The sequence below is a fragment of the Nicotiana attenuata genome, chromosome 6 (genome assembly GCF_001879085.1).
Source record: "Nicotiana attenuata strain UT chromosome 6, NIATTr2, whole genome shotgun sequence".
NCBI classification, from domain to species: Eukaryota; Viridiplantae; Streptophyta; class Magnoliopsida; order Solanales; family Solanaceae; genus Nicotiana; species Nicotiana attenuata.
This window is the reverse complement of record NC_031994.1, coordinates 63,933,089-63,951,795: the sequence shown is the minus strand read 5'-3', so window position 1 is coordinate 63,951,795 and position 18,707 is coordinate 63,933,089. Positions and strand designations below refer to the sequence as shown.

General features: G+C 35.1%; 2 protein-coding genes across 2 annotated transcripts; one reads left to right on the top strand and one right to left on the bottom strand.

Moving 5' to 3' along the window:
* On the top strand, nucleotides 10,970–12,189 carry LOC109228291 (endochitinase EP3-like). The gene is made up of 2 exons (XM_019393445.1): nucleotides 10,970–11,417; nucleotides 11,738–12,189. The coding sequence occupies exons 1-2, from the start codon at nucleotides 11,006–11,008 to the stop codon at nucleotides 12,148–12,150; spliced, it is 825 nt and encodes a 274-aa protein (XP_019248990.1). The 5' UTR covers nucleotides 10,970–11,005; the 3' UTR covers nucleotides 12,151–12,189.
* Nucleotides 12,545–17,579, bottom strand: LOC109227098 (signal recognition particle 14 kDa protein). Its single transcript, XM_019392113.1, has 4 exons — nucleotides 17,422–17,579; nucleotides 16,545–16,638; nucleotides 16,318–16,427; nucleotides 12,545–13,095 (listed from the first exon to the last, which is right to left on the bottom strand). Exons 1-4 carry the CDS (start codon nucleotides 17,422–17,424, stop codon nucleotides 12,925–12,927), a joined length of 378 nt encoding a protein of 125 aa, XP_019247658.1. The 5' UTR covers nucleotides 17,425–17,579; the 3' UTR covers nucleotides 12,545–12,924.

The window sequence follows — 18,707 nt, the reverse complement described above, 5'->3', positions numbered from 1 at the left end:
CCACGTTAGCGACCCATTGGGGGTATTTTGACTCCCTGATGGAGCCGTTTTCTAACAACTTTTCAAGCTCTTCGCGGACTGCATCATTTATTGCGGAATTGAACTTCTGCCTAATTTGTCTTACCAGGGGGTAGAATGGATCGACGTTCAACTTGTGTGTCGCTATTTCCTTTGTGATACCTGGCATGTCTACATGGGAAAAGGCAAACAATTTTGCTTTATTGTTTAAGAATTGACAGAATTTACCTGGTTCTTGAAGTTTGTGGCCGATGTAAGCTTTCTTGATGTGGTCGTTATCATCAAGTTGGACTAGGTCGAGGTCTTCTGCGGTTGATCTTGTGGCTTTTATGACTTCGGGGTCTTTGATCGCGTCCTTCTTGTCGCCGCTCGACCTCGACCCTGTTGATTGCTATGCTTCTTTAGCTTTGCCCTTCATCTGTTGGGTGAATTCACAATCCCGGGCGATGAGATAGCATTCCCCGGAAGTGTGTTGTTCTTCTTGAATGATGTGTATTCCCCATGGGGTGGGAAATTTTATGATTTGGTACAAGCTGGAGGGAATGGTCTTCATGGCGTGTATCCAAGGCCGACTGGCGTTGTACGCCGTGTCCTGGTTCATGATGTGGAATGTGGTTTCCAAGGTGACGCCACCGGCCAGGACGGGGAGTGTGATTTCTCCAGAGGTTCTCTCAACTGCATTGTTAAAACCAGTTAGTGTGATACAGCGTGGTACTATCTTATCCTCGAGTCTCATCTATGCAAGTACTCGAGGGTTGATAATGCACGCGCCACTCCCATCGTCCACCATAATTCGTCTCACATCCGTATCTAATATGCGTAAAGTGATAACAAGAGCATCATAGTGAGGAAAAACCAAACCGTTGGTATCAGACTTATCGAAGATGATACTTTCTTCGAGTTCGTCGTACCGTTCGTGAGTGATAGACCGTTTGAGTTTATGGGTGGTGGTGAACTTCACGTTGTTGATTGAAGCATCGTCGCCCCCTCTGATGATCATTTGAATGGTTCAAGTCGGGGAAGGTAGTTTGGGTGGTCCCTGGTGCTGTTCACGTCCTCGAGCGAAGTTGGCTCTTCCTCGGTCGCTCATTAGCTCTTTCAAGTGCCCTTGCTGAAACATGTTCACAACCTCTTTCAAGTCCTCGGTTTTGTGACCCCGTTCCTGGTGGAATTCGCATAGGGCGTTTGACTTTCTGGTACTTGGGTCGGACCTCATCTTTTGCGGCCACTTCACTTTTAGGCCGAGTTTCTCCAGTGTGTAGACTATTTCTGATGGAGAAACACAAAAATTGTGAGCAAATAGTAAGGGAGGCTTACCTCTCTCGCTTCGATGAGTCCCTGTTCGCGGCCTAGATGGGCCTTCATCGTGACAGGAAGGCGGCATGAGGGTGCCTCTGACGTAAGGTTGATGTCTTTCTCGGATGGGTTGGGGACCGCTAGATCTCTTCTGTTGTCGTTTCTCCAATCCTTTATGGACTCAGCTTGTACTGAGGTTAGCCGTTGGGTTGGTCCGTCTAGGTCGTCTTCGTCAGCTCGAACTTCGGCGCAATAGGCATTGTGTATTTCGTCCCAAAGTGGTTGGGGGTATTTCATGAGACAACTAAGTAGCTTTCTGGTCGCCCTTGAACCTTTTATGTTCAACCCGTTCTGGAAAGCTACCACGGCCATTCCTTCCGATACTTTTAGTAAGGTCATCCTTACGCGGTTAAATCGAGCAAGGAAGTCCCTCAGTCCCTCTCTGGGTAATTGTTTGATGGTGAATATATCATTTACTCTTGCCTCCGCCTTCTTAGCTCCGGCATGGGCCATTACGAACTTGTCGGCCATCTCTTCGAATGTTTCAATTGAGCGCGCAGGCGCTGTGAATACCAAGTTAACGCGCACCCGGTGAGGGTTTCGCAAACTTTTTCAATAAGATGGAGGGTACTTGGTCTTTGGCGAGGTCGTTGCCTTTTACTGCGATGACATAGTGAGTCGCGTGATCCTCAGGGTCTGTCGTACCGCCGTATATCTTTAGGGACGGAGGCATTTTGAAGGTTTTGGGTATAGTATGCGGTCTGACTTCTTCACCGTACGATTGCTTGACAAACCGACCGGCGTCTCTTTTGGGTAAGAGTTTTGGGCCGCCCGGTATTTTGTCTACCCTTTCTTGATGTTCTTTCATTTGATCTCAGAGCATTTTGTTTTCGTTTCCCTCTCTTCCACTTTCCTTAAGATCCATCTCTAGCCGTTACTGTTGCTTTAAACGTTTGACCTCGGCCATAACAGACTGCTCGGCGGTAAGCTCCGTTAATCATTATTCGACCTCGGCCTAATCGCTTCTAATAGTATCTCCTCGTGCTGAATTCCCTTAGTCAGATTTTGACTCATACAGTAATAAAGTCTATACGAAAGAAAAACTGGCAAAATTTCTCATAAAAAATCTAAATATCTTTTTATCTTAAATTAAATATTTGTCTTCATTTAAGATATGAGTATTGAATAAAAGTTATAATAAGAAACAATTTAAGTAGAAGGCAGATCAACTAGTAAATTTTACATTCTTCGGCATCCTAAAGCAATCACGGCACTATTGTATCTACTAGTGTCAAGGTATGCACTGATGTGCGTGTATCTCGTAGTATATATTTATTAAAAAATAAATAGAAGTGTAAGTTCACGAAGATGATAGATCATGAATATTGCTAAGAAAATGTCTCATAAAAGTCCTCAATCATTAGCCAATGATTTAAACTTAAAATCTATTCCAGATTTATAGTATCAAAACTTCAATTTCACAAGTTATCATGCTTCTTTTTCAGTTTTAACAAAAATACGTAATTCTTGAATATATGGTGGTGAAGGAAAGAACTTAAAACATATCAACATGCAATTAATTATTTCCGAATTTCAAATGAACACAAAATCAAAGTGCAATGAAAATCGAAAAATACATCCAAAAAGGATACTAAAACAAGCTAGGAGTTCAAGTATAATATGAAAGTGTATCATAGTGTATATACACAGTTTAAACGTAGCATGGAAGGAATTTATATGTTTATTATACATTATTTATATAAAAACATAATTTATATAAGGTAAAAGTTTAGTTAATTTTGATTAAATTTAATTAATATTAAAATCTTAAAATGTAAGAACTTAGATCAAATAAGGAAATTTTTATTAAGGAATTTATATGGTGATTATGCATTATTCATATAAGAAGATAATTTATATAAAGTTAAATTGCAGTTAATTTTGATTAAATTTAATTAATTTTAAAATCTTAAAATGTAAGAACTTAGAGCAAATAAGGAGAATTTAATTAAAAAACTGTAGTTGATCTCAAAATACCAATATTAGAAAAAACAACATTAAAGAATTATACTTTATGTCCCAAGACTATTTTTTACCCGTCTTCTTCACAAATAGTGGCAGCCAACGTTTAGCCTTTTTCCCCTAATTTTTAGTACTACTAATTCTACTTATATTATGTTACATATTTCAATTAGGAAAGAATTTATGTAAGGTAAATCTTAACGACTTTAAGACTCTATAAAAGGTTTAATAACTAAAATTTTAATTGATCTCAAAGTCCTAAATATTAGGAAAATAACTTAAATTATAATTTTGTCACATACAAAATCCATTTTTAAATGGAAAAAAGGGCGAACGACATTCGCCAAGGACCTTCGTGTTTTAATATAGTATAGATTATTACTATCCACCTTCATCCAAATTTCTGAGGTACTTCACACATATCGAATGTCGATTTTACTAGTTAAGCTAGAACGTAGAAACTATACAAAAAACGTACAATTAGTAAAATCAGCTTATTTTGAAAAGTACTTTTAGTAAGAATCAATTTGTATTTGGCTAATCAATTTGAAAAGCACTTTTGAGCAGCAATTAATATTTGGCCAAACTAATGAAAAGTATTTTTAAATATACTTTCTCAAAAGTACTTATCTATTATTATTACTATCCACCTTCATCCTAATTTTTGAGGTAGTTCACACAGTATGGAATGTCAATTTTACTAGTTAAGCTACAAAGTAGAAACTATAGAAACGTACAAGTAGTAAAATATTTTATTTTGCATATCAAAATAGTAGATGCATTTTATAAATTTATTTGTTTCGAGTACGTACAGTTAGAGACGAAGTCCCTTTGGAGACATTCAATAAAACTGGAACTGAGACTTTTCAAGACGAGCAGTGAGTAACACGGTATTTAGCACTAAAAGAGTTGAATCCCGATATGCTATAGTAAAAAGAAATATAAAGAGTATATTTTTAAATTTTATGTACAAGCGGATGCATGAAATTTTCACCTTACAAAAACGAGATGAATTAGGGAAAAGAAATATATAGCTGTACGTCGCAAAAAATAAGTTAACATGTGTGTCTTAGCTGGAGGGACGTGACTTCTATTCTTAACGAGGGCTTATCAAATTCGTCTATAATTGTTGCTTATAGGAATTCTTGTCAAACCTTGTTAGAAAAATAATAATCGAAAACGAAATTGAACAAGGCTTGAGGCGTGAGAACGACTTTTCTTAAAAAAGATATTGCCCTATACAAATTGGGGAAATACAAACAATCTTCTTCAGGATACAACAAGCCAGGAATATACTGCAGATTTTTCTATGTCCACTTTGTTGGAAGAACTTCTATTTATAGGCAACCATCGGACCTTTTCAAAAAGATGTGTTCTTTCATAAACAGACACATCTGTTTATTCAAATAGATTTAAAATTTAAATTTAAAATAAAATAGATTTAATTGTAGAAATAAATAAAAAATAAAATATTTATTTTAGGTCCGACCCGGCCCGAGCCCGAGCCCAAGTCCAAGTCTTTGATATTAATATATATAATATATATGTATTTGCACACATATAAGAGTATGTGTTCTAAATTAACACATAAAAGGACAAGAACTTAAAAGGCACACAAAGTGGCCTTGCACCACTGATGTGGGACAAGCCCACTTTTCCAACATAAATAACAAACTATCTTTTGATCCCCCACTAGTTTGTTATATTTCTCGTAATATTATGCATATTGGAGAGTATCTTATTTTGATTTGAACTTTCCATTAGTGTAAATATCTTAAAGTTTTGACGAATTTATTGGTACCTTAATGGTTTGAACCACAACTCCTTGTGTCAAAACCGAAAATATCACACGCACAATATTATACAGTGGCTAAGAAAATCCAGTATTTGCTTTAGCACGTTTATGGCCATGTGCTCATCCTGACTTCATAAATATTTACAAGATCAACCATTAAACCTTGCTTGAAGCGGCACCACTTCAATATTCATATAGGTGAAAGTAGCTACAATGTTCCTGTTACTACAAACTTTTACTAATTTCATTAAGATTTAATTCAACCTCTTCGTGTAACAGTTTGCACCATGAAGTTTGTTATTTTTCCCTAGTTATTTCAGATATTTAACGACTTCTTGACTCCTCCCATAACAATATGTAGTACATTGGAATTAAGGCTCCGAAAGGAGATCAGTGCTTAAGCAATGCAAAACAACTTGTTATTACCTCATTGAACTATTTTGTTAGAGTGTATACTAACTCAAAGTTGGGTTCCTGTCGCTTGTATTCAATTTAGAGGTTTTAGCCCCATTCCTTCACAAGTTTGTTGTACTACATTTCTCGTCAATGGTTTGGTAAGTGGATCTGCCAAATTCTTATTCGATCTCACATACACAATAGTTATAGTCTCATTTGTGACTACTTATCTTATATAAGCGTGCCTCGGGCTTATATGTCTTGATTCCCATTATATATCTTATTGTGAGCCACACACATGGTAGTCTCACTATCACAAAATACAGAAATGGCTGGCATAGGTTGTGGCCACAACTTTATATCTAATAACATGTTCCTCAACCATTCTGCTTCTTTTCCAGCAACTGCTAATGCTATGAATTCAGATTCCATAGTAGAATGAGAAATACAAGTTTGTTTCTTGGATACCCAACTAATGGCACCACCTCCCAAAGTAAATATCCATCCTGAAGTGGATTTATTATTATTAATACTGGTAATCCAACTTGCATCAGAATATCCCTCTAAAACAGTGGGAAAACCATTATAGCAAATGCCCAAATATTTTGTATATTTTAAATATCCAAGTACTCTAGTTATTGCTTTCCAATGATCATTACTTGGATTACTAGTAAACCTTGAAAGTTTACAAATAGCAAATGCTATATCGGGTCTTGTACAATGCATTGCATACATCATACTACCTATTGCACTTGCATACTCTAATTGGGCTATTGTTCTTCCAGTATTTTCAGTTAGCTTGATACTGGAGTCATAAGGAGTATTAAACTCCTTTATGCCTAAATGACTGAACTTAGCAAGGATCTTATCAATATAATGCGATTGTGATAAAGTCATTCTTTTGTTCTCTCTTTTCACCTTTATGCCTAGAATAGTATCTACTTCATTTAAGTCTTTCATCTTAAAAAGTGAAGTTAGATACTTCTTGGTTTCATTAATACCAAGCATATTTGTACCAAAAATTAGCGTGTCATCAACATATAGACAAATGATAACTCCGTATTCCTTTGTGAACTTGGAGTAGATACATTTGTCAACATGATTATGTATGAATCCCTTTGAAAGTACAGTACTTTCAAACCTTTCATGCCATTGTTTACGTGCTTGTTCCAAACCATAGAGAGACTTTATCAATTTACATACTTTCTTCTCATTTCCTGGAAGAACAAAACCTTCAGGTTGTTGCATATAAATCTCTTCACTAAGATTTCCGTTTAAAAAGGCCGTTTTAACATCCATTTTATGCACATACAAGTTATATATAGAAGACAACGATAAAAGCACTCTAATGGACGCTATTCTTGCTACAGGAGCATAAGTATCAAAATAGTCTATGCCTTCTTTTTGAGTGAAACCTTTTGCTACTAATCTTGCTTTGAAGGTTTGGATAGAACCGTCTGTATTATACACCTCCGAAAGACCCATTTACAACCTATGGGTTTTGATCCATTTGGAAGATCAACTAAAACCCAAGTATTGTTGGACATTATTGAATCAATTTCATCATTAATAGCCTCTTTCCAGAAGGCAGCATCTCGAGAAGCCATAGCTTCTTGAAATGTCTTCGGGTCTTCTTCAACATTTAATAAGATAGGAATTTGATTACAGACATTTTTTCTATCTCCTTTTACAAGAAAGACTAAGGACTGTGAAGAGATAAAATCAGAACCAAGACATTTTTCTTTCCTTATTCTTTGACTCTTTCTTAGTTCTATTTGTATATTGTCACTTTTCTTTTTACTTGTAGTAATTTCGGAATGTGACAATCTATATGCATTATTATCACTTTCACTTGATTCAGTCATTTCCTCATCAACAGTGTTATCTAAAAATTTATTTTCAATAAATTCAACATGAATAGATTCTATTATAACATTAGATTCTAGATCCAACAATCTATATGCCTTAGAATTTTGAGCATATCCAACAAAAATACTTTTAATTCCTGTAGGACCTAGTTTTGTTCTTTGGTGATCATGAACTCTATAGAATGATATACACCCCCACACTTTAAAATAATCTAAATTAGGTTTTCTATTATTCCAAAGTTCATATGGTGAAACATGTAAGCTTTTTGAAGGCACCCTATTTAATATGTGACAAACTGTTAAAAGTGATTCACCCCATAAATTATGTGGTAAATGTGCATTCATTAACATAGCATTAATCATATCAACTAAAGTTCTATTTTTCCTTTCAGCCAAACCATTTTGTTGTGGTGTATAAGGAGCACTTGTTTGATGTATCAAACCATTCTCTTCACAAAACTCATTAATTTCAGAGAAAAAATATTCTCCACCTCTATCACTACGAAGAATCTTATTCTTAGTATTCTTTTGATTTTTCACAACAGATTTATATTCTTTAAACTTCTGAAATGCTTCATCTTTTGTTCTAAGCAAGTAAACATATGTGAATCTAGAATAATCATCTATAAAAGTAATAAAATATCTCTTGCCTCCTCTGGTTAACTTTCTGTTTAGTTCACATATATCAGAATGTACTAAGTGTAACAATTCGCTAAATCTTTCAGTTTTACGAAAAGGTTTCTTAGTCATTTTTGCTTGTATACATATTTCACATTATCATGCTTTCAAGAAATATATTTATTTTTGGACATATAATTTAACGAACCAAAATTTAAATGTCCTAATCTAGCATGCCATAAATAAGAATTGGACTCAACAATATAAGCAGAAACATAGTTTATTGCATTAATGCTAAGTTTGAACATGCCATCACAAGTGTAGCCCTTTCCAACAAATAAACCATTCTTAGATACTATTACATGATCAGATTTGACTATCTTGAAGCCTCTCTTAGACAGCAAACTAGCAGACATTAAGTTCTTCTTCATGTCGGGAACATGGTACACATTTAGCAATGTTAGCTTCTGCCCATAAGTGAAATTGATCTCTACACTTCCTTTTCCTGCAACATCTGCAGTCATATGATTTCCCATGAGAACCTTCTCGGGTTCCTTCACTTCTGCATAAGTCTTGAACATATTCTTCTCATAACAGACATGAACGGTGGCACCCGAATCCAACCATCAGTCTTGACTCTTAACACCAGCAGCAGCCATGTTTAATTCTGTAACCATATTATATGGTACTACAGAAACCATTGCAACCAAGCCTTGTGAAGAACTTTCAACTGTGTTTGCTTTTGCTTTTTCAGACCTTCCCGAGTTTCCAGAATTTACATGGTTAAAGTTAATTTCTGATTTCTTAAACCTACAATCACGGATCTTGTGGTCTTTCTTTCCGCAATGATGACATTTCAAAGTTTTCCTCTTTTTAAATTGAGGCTTATTTGAAATTTTTAGATTTTTGTTTCCATCTCCGTTATTTTTCTGACTAACATTATTAACTGTGGAACTCGAAGGTTGCATAAAAGTATCACGAATTCGATTCTCACTTTCAATTTGAATGTGAGTTCAAAACTGTTCCACAGTCAATTTCTCAGAAGAATGCTGGATCTTCTTTCTATAGTCATTCCATGAAGAAGGCAGTTTAGAAAGTATAGCACCGATTTGAAGTGCATCAGGAATTTTAACTTCAAGATCAGTTAGTTTTGAAACTAAAATTTGTAGTTCATGAATCTGATCCATGATGGGATTTGTATCAATCATTTTAAATTCGAAGTACTTTAAAGATAGAAATTTATCAATACCTCGTTTCTCGTTTTCATAAGCACTTTGCAATGCCGTCCAGATTTCCTTTGGAGACTTCAAGATCAGTTAGTTTTTAAGATTTGTAGTTCATGAATCTGATTCATGATGGGTTTTGTATCAATCATTTTAAATTCGAAGTACTTTAAAGATAGAAATTTATCAATACTTCGTTTCTCGTTTTCATAAGCACTTTGCAATGCCGTCCAGATTTCCTTTGGAGACTTCAAATTTTGATACAGATCATAGAGACGATCTGTTAATGTATTCAGAATTTGTCCCCGACACAGCAGTTCATCATCTTCCCGTTTCTTCCTCGTTGCTTTCACTTCATCAGAATCTTCTGCAGTAGGTTCTGGCAAAGCAGGCAATTACAGATCAAGAACATAAAAATCTTCAGAGCAGTCAGTAGGAAAATCATCTTGTCTTTCCAGCGAGTAAAGTTTGATCCATCAAAACGGTCGAGTTTGATGAACTCTTTTGGATTTTCAACAGCGGACAGAATGTTCTCCATAGCAGATTGTCTTCTTTAAGATTGTTAGAAAAATAATAATCGAAAACGAAATTGAAGAAGGCTTGAGGCGTGAGAACGACTTTCCTTAAAGAAGATATTGCCCGTATACAAATTGGGGAAATACAAACAATCTTCTTCAGGATACAACAAGCCAGGAATATACTGCAGATTTTTCTATGTCCACTTTGTTGGAAGAACTTCTATTTATAGGCAACCATCGGACCTTTTCAAAAAGATGTGTTCTTTCATAAAAGATGTGTTCTTTCATAAACAGACGCATCTGTTTATTCAAATAAATTTAAAATAAAACAGATTTAATTGTAGAAATAAATAAAAAATAAATATCTATTTTATGTCTGACTCGGCCCGAGCCCGAGCCCAAGTCCAAGCCTTTGATATTAATATATATATATATATATATATATATATATATATATGAAAGAACACATCTTTTTGAAAAGGTCCGATGGTTGCCTATAAATAGACCCGGCCCGCGCCCGAGCCCAAGTCCAAGCCTTTGATATTAATATAAGAGTATGTGTTCTAAATTAAACACATAAAAAGACCGGGACTTAAAAGGCATACAAAGTGGCCTTGCACCACCGATGTGGGACAAGCCCACTTTTCCAACATCAATAACAAACTATCTTTCAAACCTAACCTAACAACATGAGTTGAAAAATTCTTATAACAAGTCTACAGTACGTTCTTAGCTCTTTTTTAGTTTTTGAACTCCAAGATTTTAGTCATTTTGGCATAAAAAATGCTTACAAATATCTTTTTACCAAACACAACAACCATTTAATTTCACACTTATATCCAAATGAGTAATTGTTTATTCATAAATCAACTCCAACACTTAAAATGCGCTTAGTGCTTAAAAACTTTTTTTCATTCAGTTAATTAGCCAAATAATTAAGCTCATATATCGCCTACAATTAATTCTTAAAACTTGAAGGGAGGTTTTTACATTTACCAAAAACCTCAAGGAGTTTTTAATCAGTACTACATCAGATCTGCATGAATAAGCAAAGGACTTTATGACATAACCATATCCTTCTTAATAAATTGCTACACTCAAATCAGTCAAAAGTCAAAGTTCACACTAAATTGCTGAATTTTGAACACTACTGGCTCATATTTTGCTTCTATAAATACTACTACTATCTTTTTAGTCTTTCCTCCATAGGAAAAACGAAAAAGTAGTTCTTTTTTTTCGCCACAAAAAAAAATGTTTAATAGTTTTTCTTCAAGAAAGCACTTCATTTTTATTTGTAGTCTAGCTATAATATTAACTCCAAGATGGATCTTAGCTCAGAAATGTGGGTGTGCAGAAGGCTTATGCTGCAGTAAATGGGGTTATTGTGGCACTGGAAATGATTACTGTGGAAAAGGCTGCCAAGGAGGGCCTTGTTATGGTTCATTAATTACTAATGGATCAGTTTCTGAAATTGTTTCTGAATCATTCTTCAATGGAATTGCTAATCAAGCTGCTTCAAGCTGTGATGGCAAAGGTTTTTACACAAGATCTGCCTTTCTTGAAGCTCTCAACTCTTATCCTCGTTTTGGAACTGTTGGTTCTTCTAATGATACTAAGCGTGAAATTGCCGCTTTCTTTGCTCATGTCACTCATGAGACTGGACGTAAGTCCTTTTCCTTACAACTCTCCCATGCCAAATACCACCGGCTACCCAATTTTATAATATGTTGGATTAGGAAGCTCCTGCATTTAAACTTCCAATATATTATGTTGGAAAGAATCTCATATGTAAAAGAATTCGAACTTTTCCGAATTTTTAAGGATAAATTTCGATTACTTTTAAATTGCGGCTATTTCTCAATTACCAGTTGTAAATCTGGCCATTTCTGATTTGTTCTTCCGCTATAGTCTTAGTTCACATTTGTCATGGCCTTTAATTTACTCAACTAACAACATAGTGCTTTTTTTTTTTTGGCAATGCAGACATGTGCTACATAAGTGAGATAAATGGACCAACCAGGAACTACTGTGATCAGCAAAACATAGAGTACCCTTGTGTCCCTGGCAAGAAATATTATGGCCGAGGACCGATCCAATTGTCATGGAATTTCAACTATGGACCAGCGGGAAAGGACATCGGATTCGATGGCCTAAACGACCCTGATATCGTGGCTAGAGACAACATTATATCATTCAAGACAGCCTTGTGGTACTGGATGAGCAATTGCCACTCTCTCATAACTTCTGGCCAAGGTTTTGGGGCGACGATTCGAGCCACTTATGGCCCATTTGAGTGTGATGGTGGCAATCCTCCGGCTGTTGCTAGGAGGATTGATTATTATACCGAGTATTGTCACCAACTTGGTGTAGATACTGGGAATAATTCCTCTTGTTAGGAGAAATTTCACATTTGAATAATGACTACGTAAGGAAAAATGTCAATCAAATGAAAAGGGTTATTTCACTTCATATGAAAGACGTTACTACTTGACTTCTCTTTTTTCGGCAGCACAAACATTTACAGCCCAGTTAGAGTGTTAGATCAACCAATGTTCATGGTTTAGAATAGGCTTGACCCACAAGTCTGGCTCAACTCAACAGCCCATTAGTTGGGTGAGGTTAGGCTTGAATCTCGTAGCAAGCAAAAGATTAAATGTAATTAACACCCACTAAACCTATACAAATAACATGAAAATAAGTTTTAGACCAGATAACCCACCAAATAGAGTGCCTATTTCAACACTTACTGGTTCTGGAACATATGAAAAAAAGAAAAAGAAAAAGGTAGAATAAAAAGAACTACACAATCTCACGTTAGGTTCTGACAACCAAAAGTATATATAGCTGCAATCAAACAAACTACAAAATGACATTGAAGTAGGTAACTAGTCTAATTTGGTCCGCTCTACTCTAAGATTGCCACAGCTGTTCTTCAACGAACTAAAAATCAAGATTATGACAGAATCTCTTCAAAGTTCCATAATACCAACAAGCTCTTCGGAAAGTTTCACTAATTTAGAAGTGAAAACATTGAGTAAAAACATTTCCTCTCATCATTCTATGCAGTTGGAGTTATAATGCAGTTTCAGACTTGTCATCCCAAATGGGAGTCAAATCCTACAACTATATCCTAGAAACAAAAATGGGGGAATAAATCAAAGGACTAAAGTTCATGTAGAGGCCTTTTGAGCAGCTGATTTCTTCTTTGACTTCTCCAACTTTTTGTCAGAATCAGCAGCCTTCCTCTTGTCCTTTCTCTCCCTCTTTTTTAGTGCAGTCAAGCGGGCCTTCAGCAAAATCGCATAAGATGCTTGGAAACGCTGGTGATCTTTTGCTCCAACCTGTTAGTCCAAAGAAATCAAGTGCATCAGTGGCTACAAGAAGTGAAATGATGTATCAACACATAAATAATAATCAGATATTACATGAACACCAAGTCAAACATGAATACAAATAAAGTTAAAGAAAATTTAAGTGTGTGTACTTGTCTCCATTGTAGGATGTAGAAAGACATTCAAGAAGGAAAATTGAGAAGGGATGGCTACCAGATATACCAGTCAAAGTTCTATATTAGAGGATTAACACATCCTTAGACATAGACACATGACGGGCTTCATCAACCCAAACTTCATTCACATATACACCACCGGGAAACTTTGGCAAGTTCTCAATTTCAAGTAGTAACAAACCAAAGAGTATTTGCAAGTGCAGGTAAGCAAAATTCAGAACCAAAATGTGCAATTAGGATTCAGCTCGCAAATGATTTCAGCACTACAATTTGCCTATCATAATTCATGTATGCCTAACATAAAAGGAAAAAAAGAAACTACAGAAAGCAGGATTGTCCATCTACAGACGACATACACCGCAAAATTTGCTGCTTTAGCTATGAGGGCCCTTTTTTAGATTATTTCACTGCAGTGGGCTATGGAAAACCAAGATTGTCAAGGAACTCTCAAGCTGCTGGGCAAGAAAGGGCAAGCAAGAAGATATGGAAAACAATCACTGCATGTATTCCGTGAGTACTATTGAATGAGAAGAATCAACGATCTTCTGAGGACAAAACAAGGCCTGGACATAATTTAAAATACAAGTGTTTGTATCTAGTAGCTATGTAGTGTAATCTCACAAATGTATATGAAGTGATACCTTGATTACTTCCCAACATCACTGCATGATAGTTTAAGAAGTTAAGCAAAAACTCTTTTGTACACTCCCAACATTGCCTTAGTGCTGGATTTTGCTAGTTAATAAGACTGTTATTTCATTATAAGAAAAGAATGTCCTTATAAAAGAACTTTTTTTTATAAGGTAAAGGTTTCATCATTAAATAAGTACCAAGATGGTACACAAGTACATCAAAGAAGGCTCCACCGGTTACAATAACTTTCCAAGCATCTCAATAAAGTCCAAATATTGATCTTCATTCTCCAAAATATTGCTCTTACACCAGAAATACAAATTATGTAGACATTTGTTCTTAATTCTAGAGATATGTCCTTATAGAAGAACTTATAAGAAAATACTGAAAAGCTAGTTTTAAAAAGTCATGTCAATGTTTAAATTTTGAATAGTTTGATATGTTTGAATTCATGGAAGGTACAGAAATCAAGTGGTTCAAAATTTTCAGAGCATTCCAAAATGTAAGTGTCTCATATAAGTTGAGGCAGGGAGTACCAAGGAAGCACCCAGCATCTATTAATCCCAGTAACCAGTAACCACATGGAGACTAAGATCACCTCCTTACCTGTAATCCCAGTCATCTCCCAAAAGTTCAAGATTTCCCCACAATCCTTGAAGTAATGCATGCAGAAGGAGCTCATTATAAATGACTAATTGCTATTGAACTTGGACTACAATTTTGCAATACTGAAGAGGCCTAGTGATCAATGAAGTGGGTTGGAAACCATGAGGTCTCAGGTTCAAATCCCAATGGAGGCAAAAACACTAGGTAATTTCTTCCCATCAGTCCAAGTCTTGATGGACAAAGTTACACGGTTTCTATGATGGTGGGTGATAGCAGGTAACCCATGGAAAAGTCTAGGTGCGCAAGCTAAAGATCCAAAAAGGAGACAGTTGTTATGCAGATAAAGTGACTAATTGCATTAGCAAGATAGCATCTGCTAGCAGACAGGTTAAAGCTCAAAGGTGCTTATCAGCAATGAGGGCTAAAATAGAAGAGCATTAGACATTGTTCCCACGGCGAGAAATCCTCATGACAGGAAGCTGAGGAAGAAAGAAAAATTGATGTACTTGATGCGGATACCATTTTTAGAAATGAGTAAGTGGCATGAAAGAATAAAGCATCTTGGTCAAACTAAAAGGAGACATGGATCTTGCAATGATCATGTATCTAGTAACTCCATAGATGTTAAACCTAATATACAAGTTTAATAGGCAATGTTACTTAGAGTGGAGTCAAAGTGATGCTATGAAATTTTTTGAGTCCAAACAGGGAAGGATTTCCACACTTTTTGCATCAACAGACAAATAACTGGATCGCTTTGACCATTGATCCACACACACACAGAGTGAGCACGCAGATGAGTGCAAATTCTTCAGCCTCTGATAGATCCAAGAGTTTCTCTTTTTGATACGGATAATAAGTCCCTCTCTTACTAGTCATTTTCATAGTCAGCCACTTGCAGAAAACTTGTGCCCAAAAACATAAACAATATTAAGTGGCAAATTTTATCATTCCACCAAACTTTGTTTCCTAACAGTTTTTGCTATCAAATTTAAATGCTAACCCCAGATGCTGGAAGCATTCCCCAAAAGCACATTCAGATTCTACCCTTAGATAGTTAGATTTGTATTTAAACTAAGAGTAAGGAAAGATATAGAAGACTTCTTTGACCAGAATTATGGACTCACTTCTTATATAAGTACTAGGAACTATACACTACAAAATATGTCAAAATCAAACTCACTTCTTATATAAGTACTAGGAACTATACACTACAAAATATGTCAAAATCAAACTCCACCAAGTAATGCACAATCAATCTCCAACTTTGCTCCGTTCCTTTACTTGTTTTCTTTCTCCTTCCATCTTAATTGTTAATGTAGGGCATCACTGGAGGAACCGAGAAAGGAAGGGAAAGCGATGATCTAGAGGGCACAAATGAGGAAAGTGCCTCTAAAATATATAGTTTTATGTTTAATAAGAGGAACAAGAAATAACGTCACTGTTGATGCGCTAATATTAAATTACAAGCATATACTTTAACCATTAGTTATCAATCAAGTAAACAAGGACTGCACTATCATTCCATTTGAACCACAAGACTATCATCCCCCTTTCTAAAATATATTGCTCCCTATCTCAAAGGCCAAGACAAGGAGCACGCATTTATCTAACTTTTATCTACACACTTCAACTTATACTATAAAAATTAATTCATTAAGACGCTAACACAATCACATCTTCCTATCAGAGAACATCCCAAAGTTTTATTCAAGATTCAACAAAGCAAAAAGAAAAGAAAAAAAGGCAAGACTTGAAGAAAGCAGCGCTAAACCACACTAAGCAATGGGAAAGAATGAAATGCTTCTACTGTTACCATTGTGGAAATATTCTTTTTCCCATCAGTTGCTCGGATGAGGCACTTAAATTCAATATTTTCGCCAGTTGTCTTCATCTTGTTCCGTTGGGCTTTAGATTTATCAGAAGCTGTAAATACAGAGGAAATAATTGCTCATTCAGTATTTCAATCTACAGTTCTATTGTTAATCGTTCAAAAAGAGAATTGCCAAAAGTACAGAAAAACCAACGAAGAGGCAAACTCACAGTGTTTGAGAGTAACCCAAACAGAACCACGCTCAGTAGTTCGCTCAAACATGCTTGTCAGTTCATTGAGGAATGGGTCGGGCTGTAATCGTACCTGACAAATTCAATTCCAATTTTTAGAAGTCAACTTATGTTCTACCAAAAATTGGACAAAGCCACTACTTCAACTGCCCTAAAATTAGCAAAAATACCATATAATTTATTATCCACAAACAGGAAGCATATTCAAACTCGTTATGTGATTTTGACATAGCCAATGTGAGGTTTGCATTGTTAGGACCAACCCTGGACAGAGGAGGAAGGGTTACAAAAAGATGAATTCAATGTGTAGAGTTAGAGGATTCATGGAATTAGGACTATTAGTAATTTGGCAACCAACCTATATATTATATAATTGTTCCTCCTTTATCCGGTAGAGGAGGTTGATAGCCAGATCAAATATAGTCGTAATTCCACGAATCTTCTAACCCTACACAAGGAATTATTGTTACACGCTCTCCTAGGAACATCAGCACCTGGGTGTAATGTTAAACGGGTAAGGGATCCATCAGCTCAACTAGTTTGAGACTGGGATGTAGTTATTCGAATCAAAAATTACACTTAAACTGGTACTAAGTAATTTTCAAAATCAATATACTGGGGAATTACGATACAAGGATATACCGATACAAGCAATGCAAAAAATCCAGCATTAATTAATCTACAGACCCCAGAATCTAAACAAGAAAAATTAAGATCAATTGAGCTATTTGATCAGAAAAGCATAGCATTGATTACTGATAAGTAAGAATTATTATCGCTACGAATTGATCCATTTTCAGATTTGATTCAAAGAATTAGATAAAGATAATTTTGATGAATTGACTTTTGGGCTTACCATGTTCGAAGCCCTTTTCTCTAGTAGAAACGATCCCAACGGAGCAAAACCCAAAAACCGAAACTCAGAAAACGAAACACCCAGCGACGAAGAGGACTGAGGAAGGCAGAATAGATCCGAGGTTTATATGGGTCAAAGAATGGTCATGTAGAAAATTATGGGAAAACCCAAAACGGTAAAAGGCAATAGTCAAAATAATTAAATGACAAAAATTATAAAGGTAAAAGAAAAGAAAGTTAATGAGTTATGAGGGGGGGGAAATGAACACTGGTTATGTAGAGATTATAGTATAGAGATTATTTGCAGTGAATAATAATATAAAAAATATTATATGGTGATTAATAATTTAGGGATAATTATGCTGTTAATGATAATATATGAGGAATTGTTTGATTAGTTGCATTATTAGTAAAACTAATCTCCTTATAAAATTCTCTAAAACTAATAAATGTTTTATGCATCATAGTAACTGTTCACAAAACTAGTATCTATAAATGTGTGTTGCACGATAATAATAGAATGTGTTGTTTTAAATATTTATTTATTTGAAGGAACAATAAAATTTAATTAATGAGAGAAATTTTGTGTATAATAATACAACAATCATCTAAATGCCAAAAAATATTATATATTAGCATAATACATAAATTCAAAATAAAAGGACATCATCAGAACTTACACCAATGATCAATTTGGTCACGTTAGTTAGATAATTATGTATTATAATTTAGTAACATTTAATGTTATGGTATCTTACCGAACACTTCTTTGTAGACAATATTTTTTTGTGTATGTTTTTTCTTTTAATGTTTCGGTTGCTCTGCCATAACCAGAACTCTTGTTGTCGATATTGATATCCCTTTTGAAAGTGCAACATATAGTTGTTCATGCAAAAACTTATATTGCTGTAAATATAATTCAATATTTAGGATGTTTGTCCTTGTGCTTTATTTATTATAATTGCAACACATAAACATATTGAAAATTATTTTCAACAAATTTAATAGGATATTCTTTAGTTTCGAAAGACGAAAGTTGAATTCGGGGGATAAACACATACTTAGAAGCACATTGACCGGTATCATAATTTCTGCATGTATGATGTTATTTTCAATACTTATATATATCATCTGTGTACTATTACATAAGCTATTCGGCATATCTAAGCTTTTCAGTAGTATGACGGGCATATTTTTCTTCAAAATAAACCTATTTGCAACGAAATTAATTTTTAACTTAGTCTATTATATATACGATGATATTAACATACGTAAGAAATGAACTTA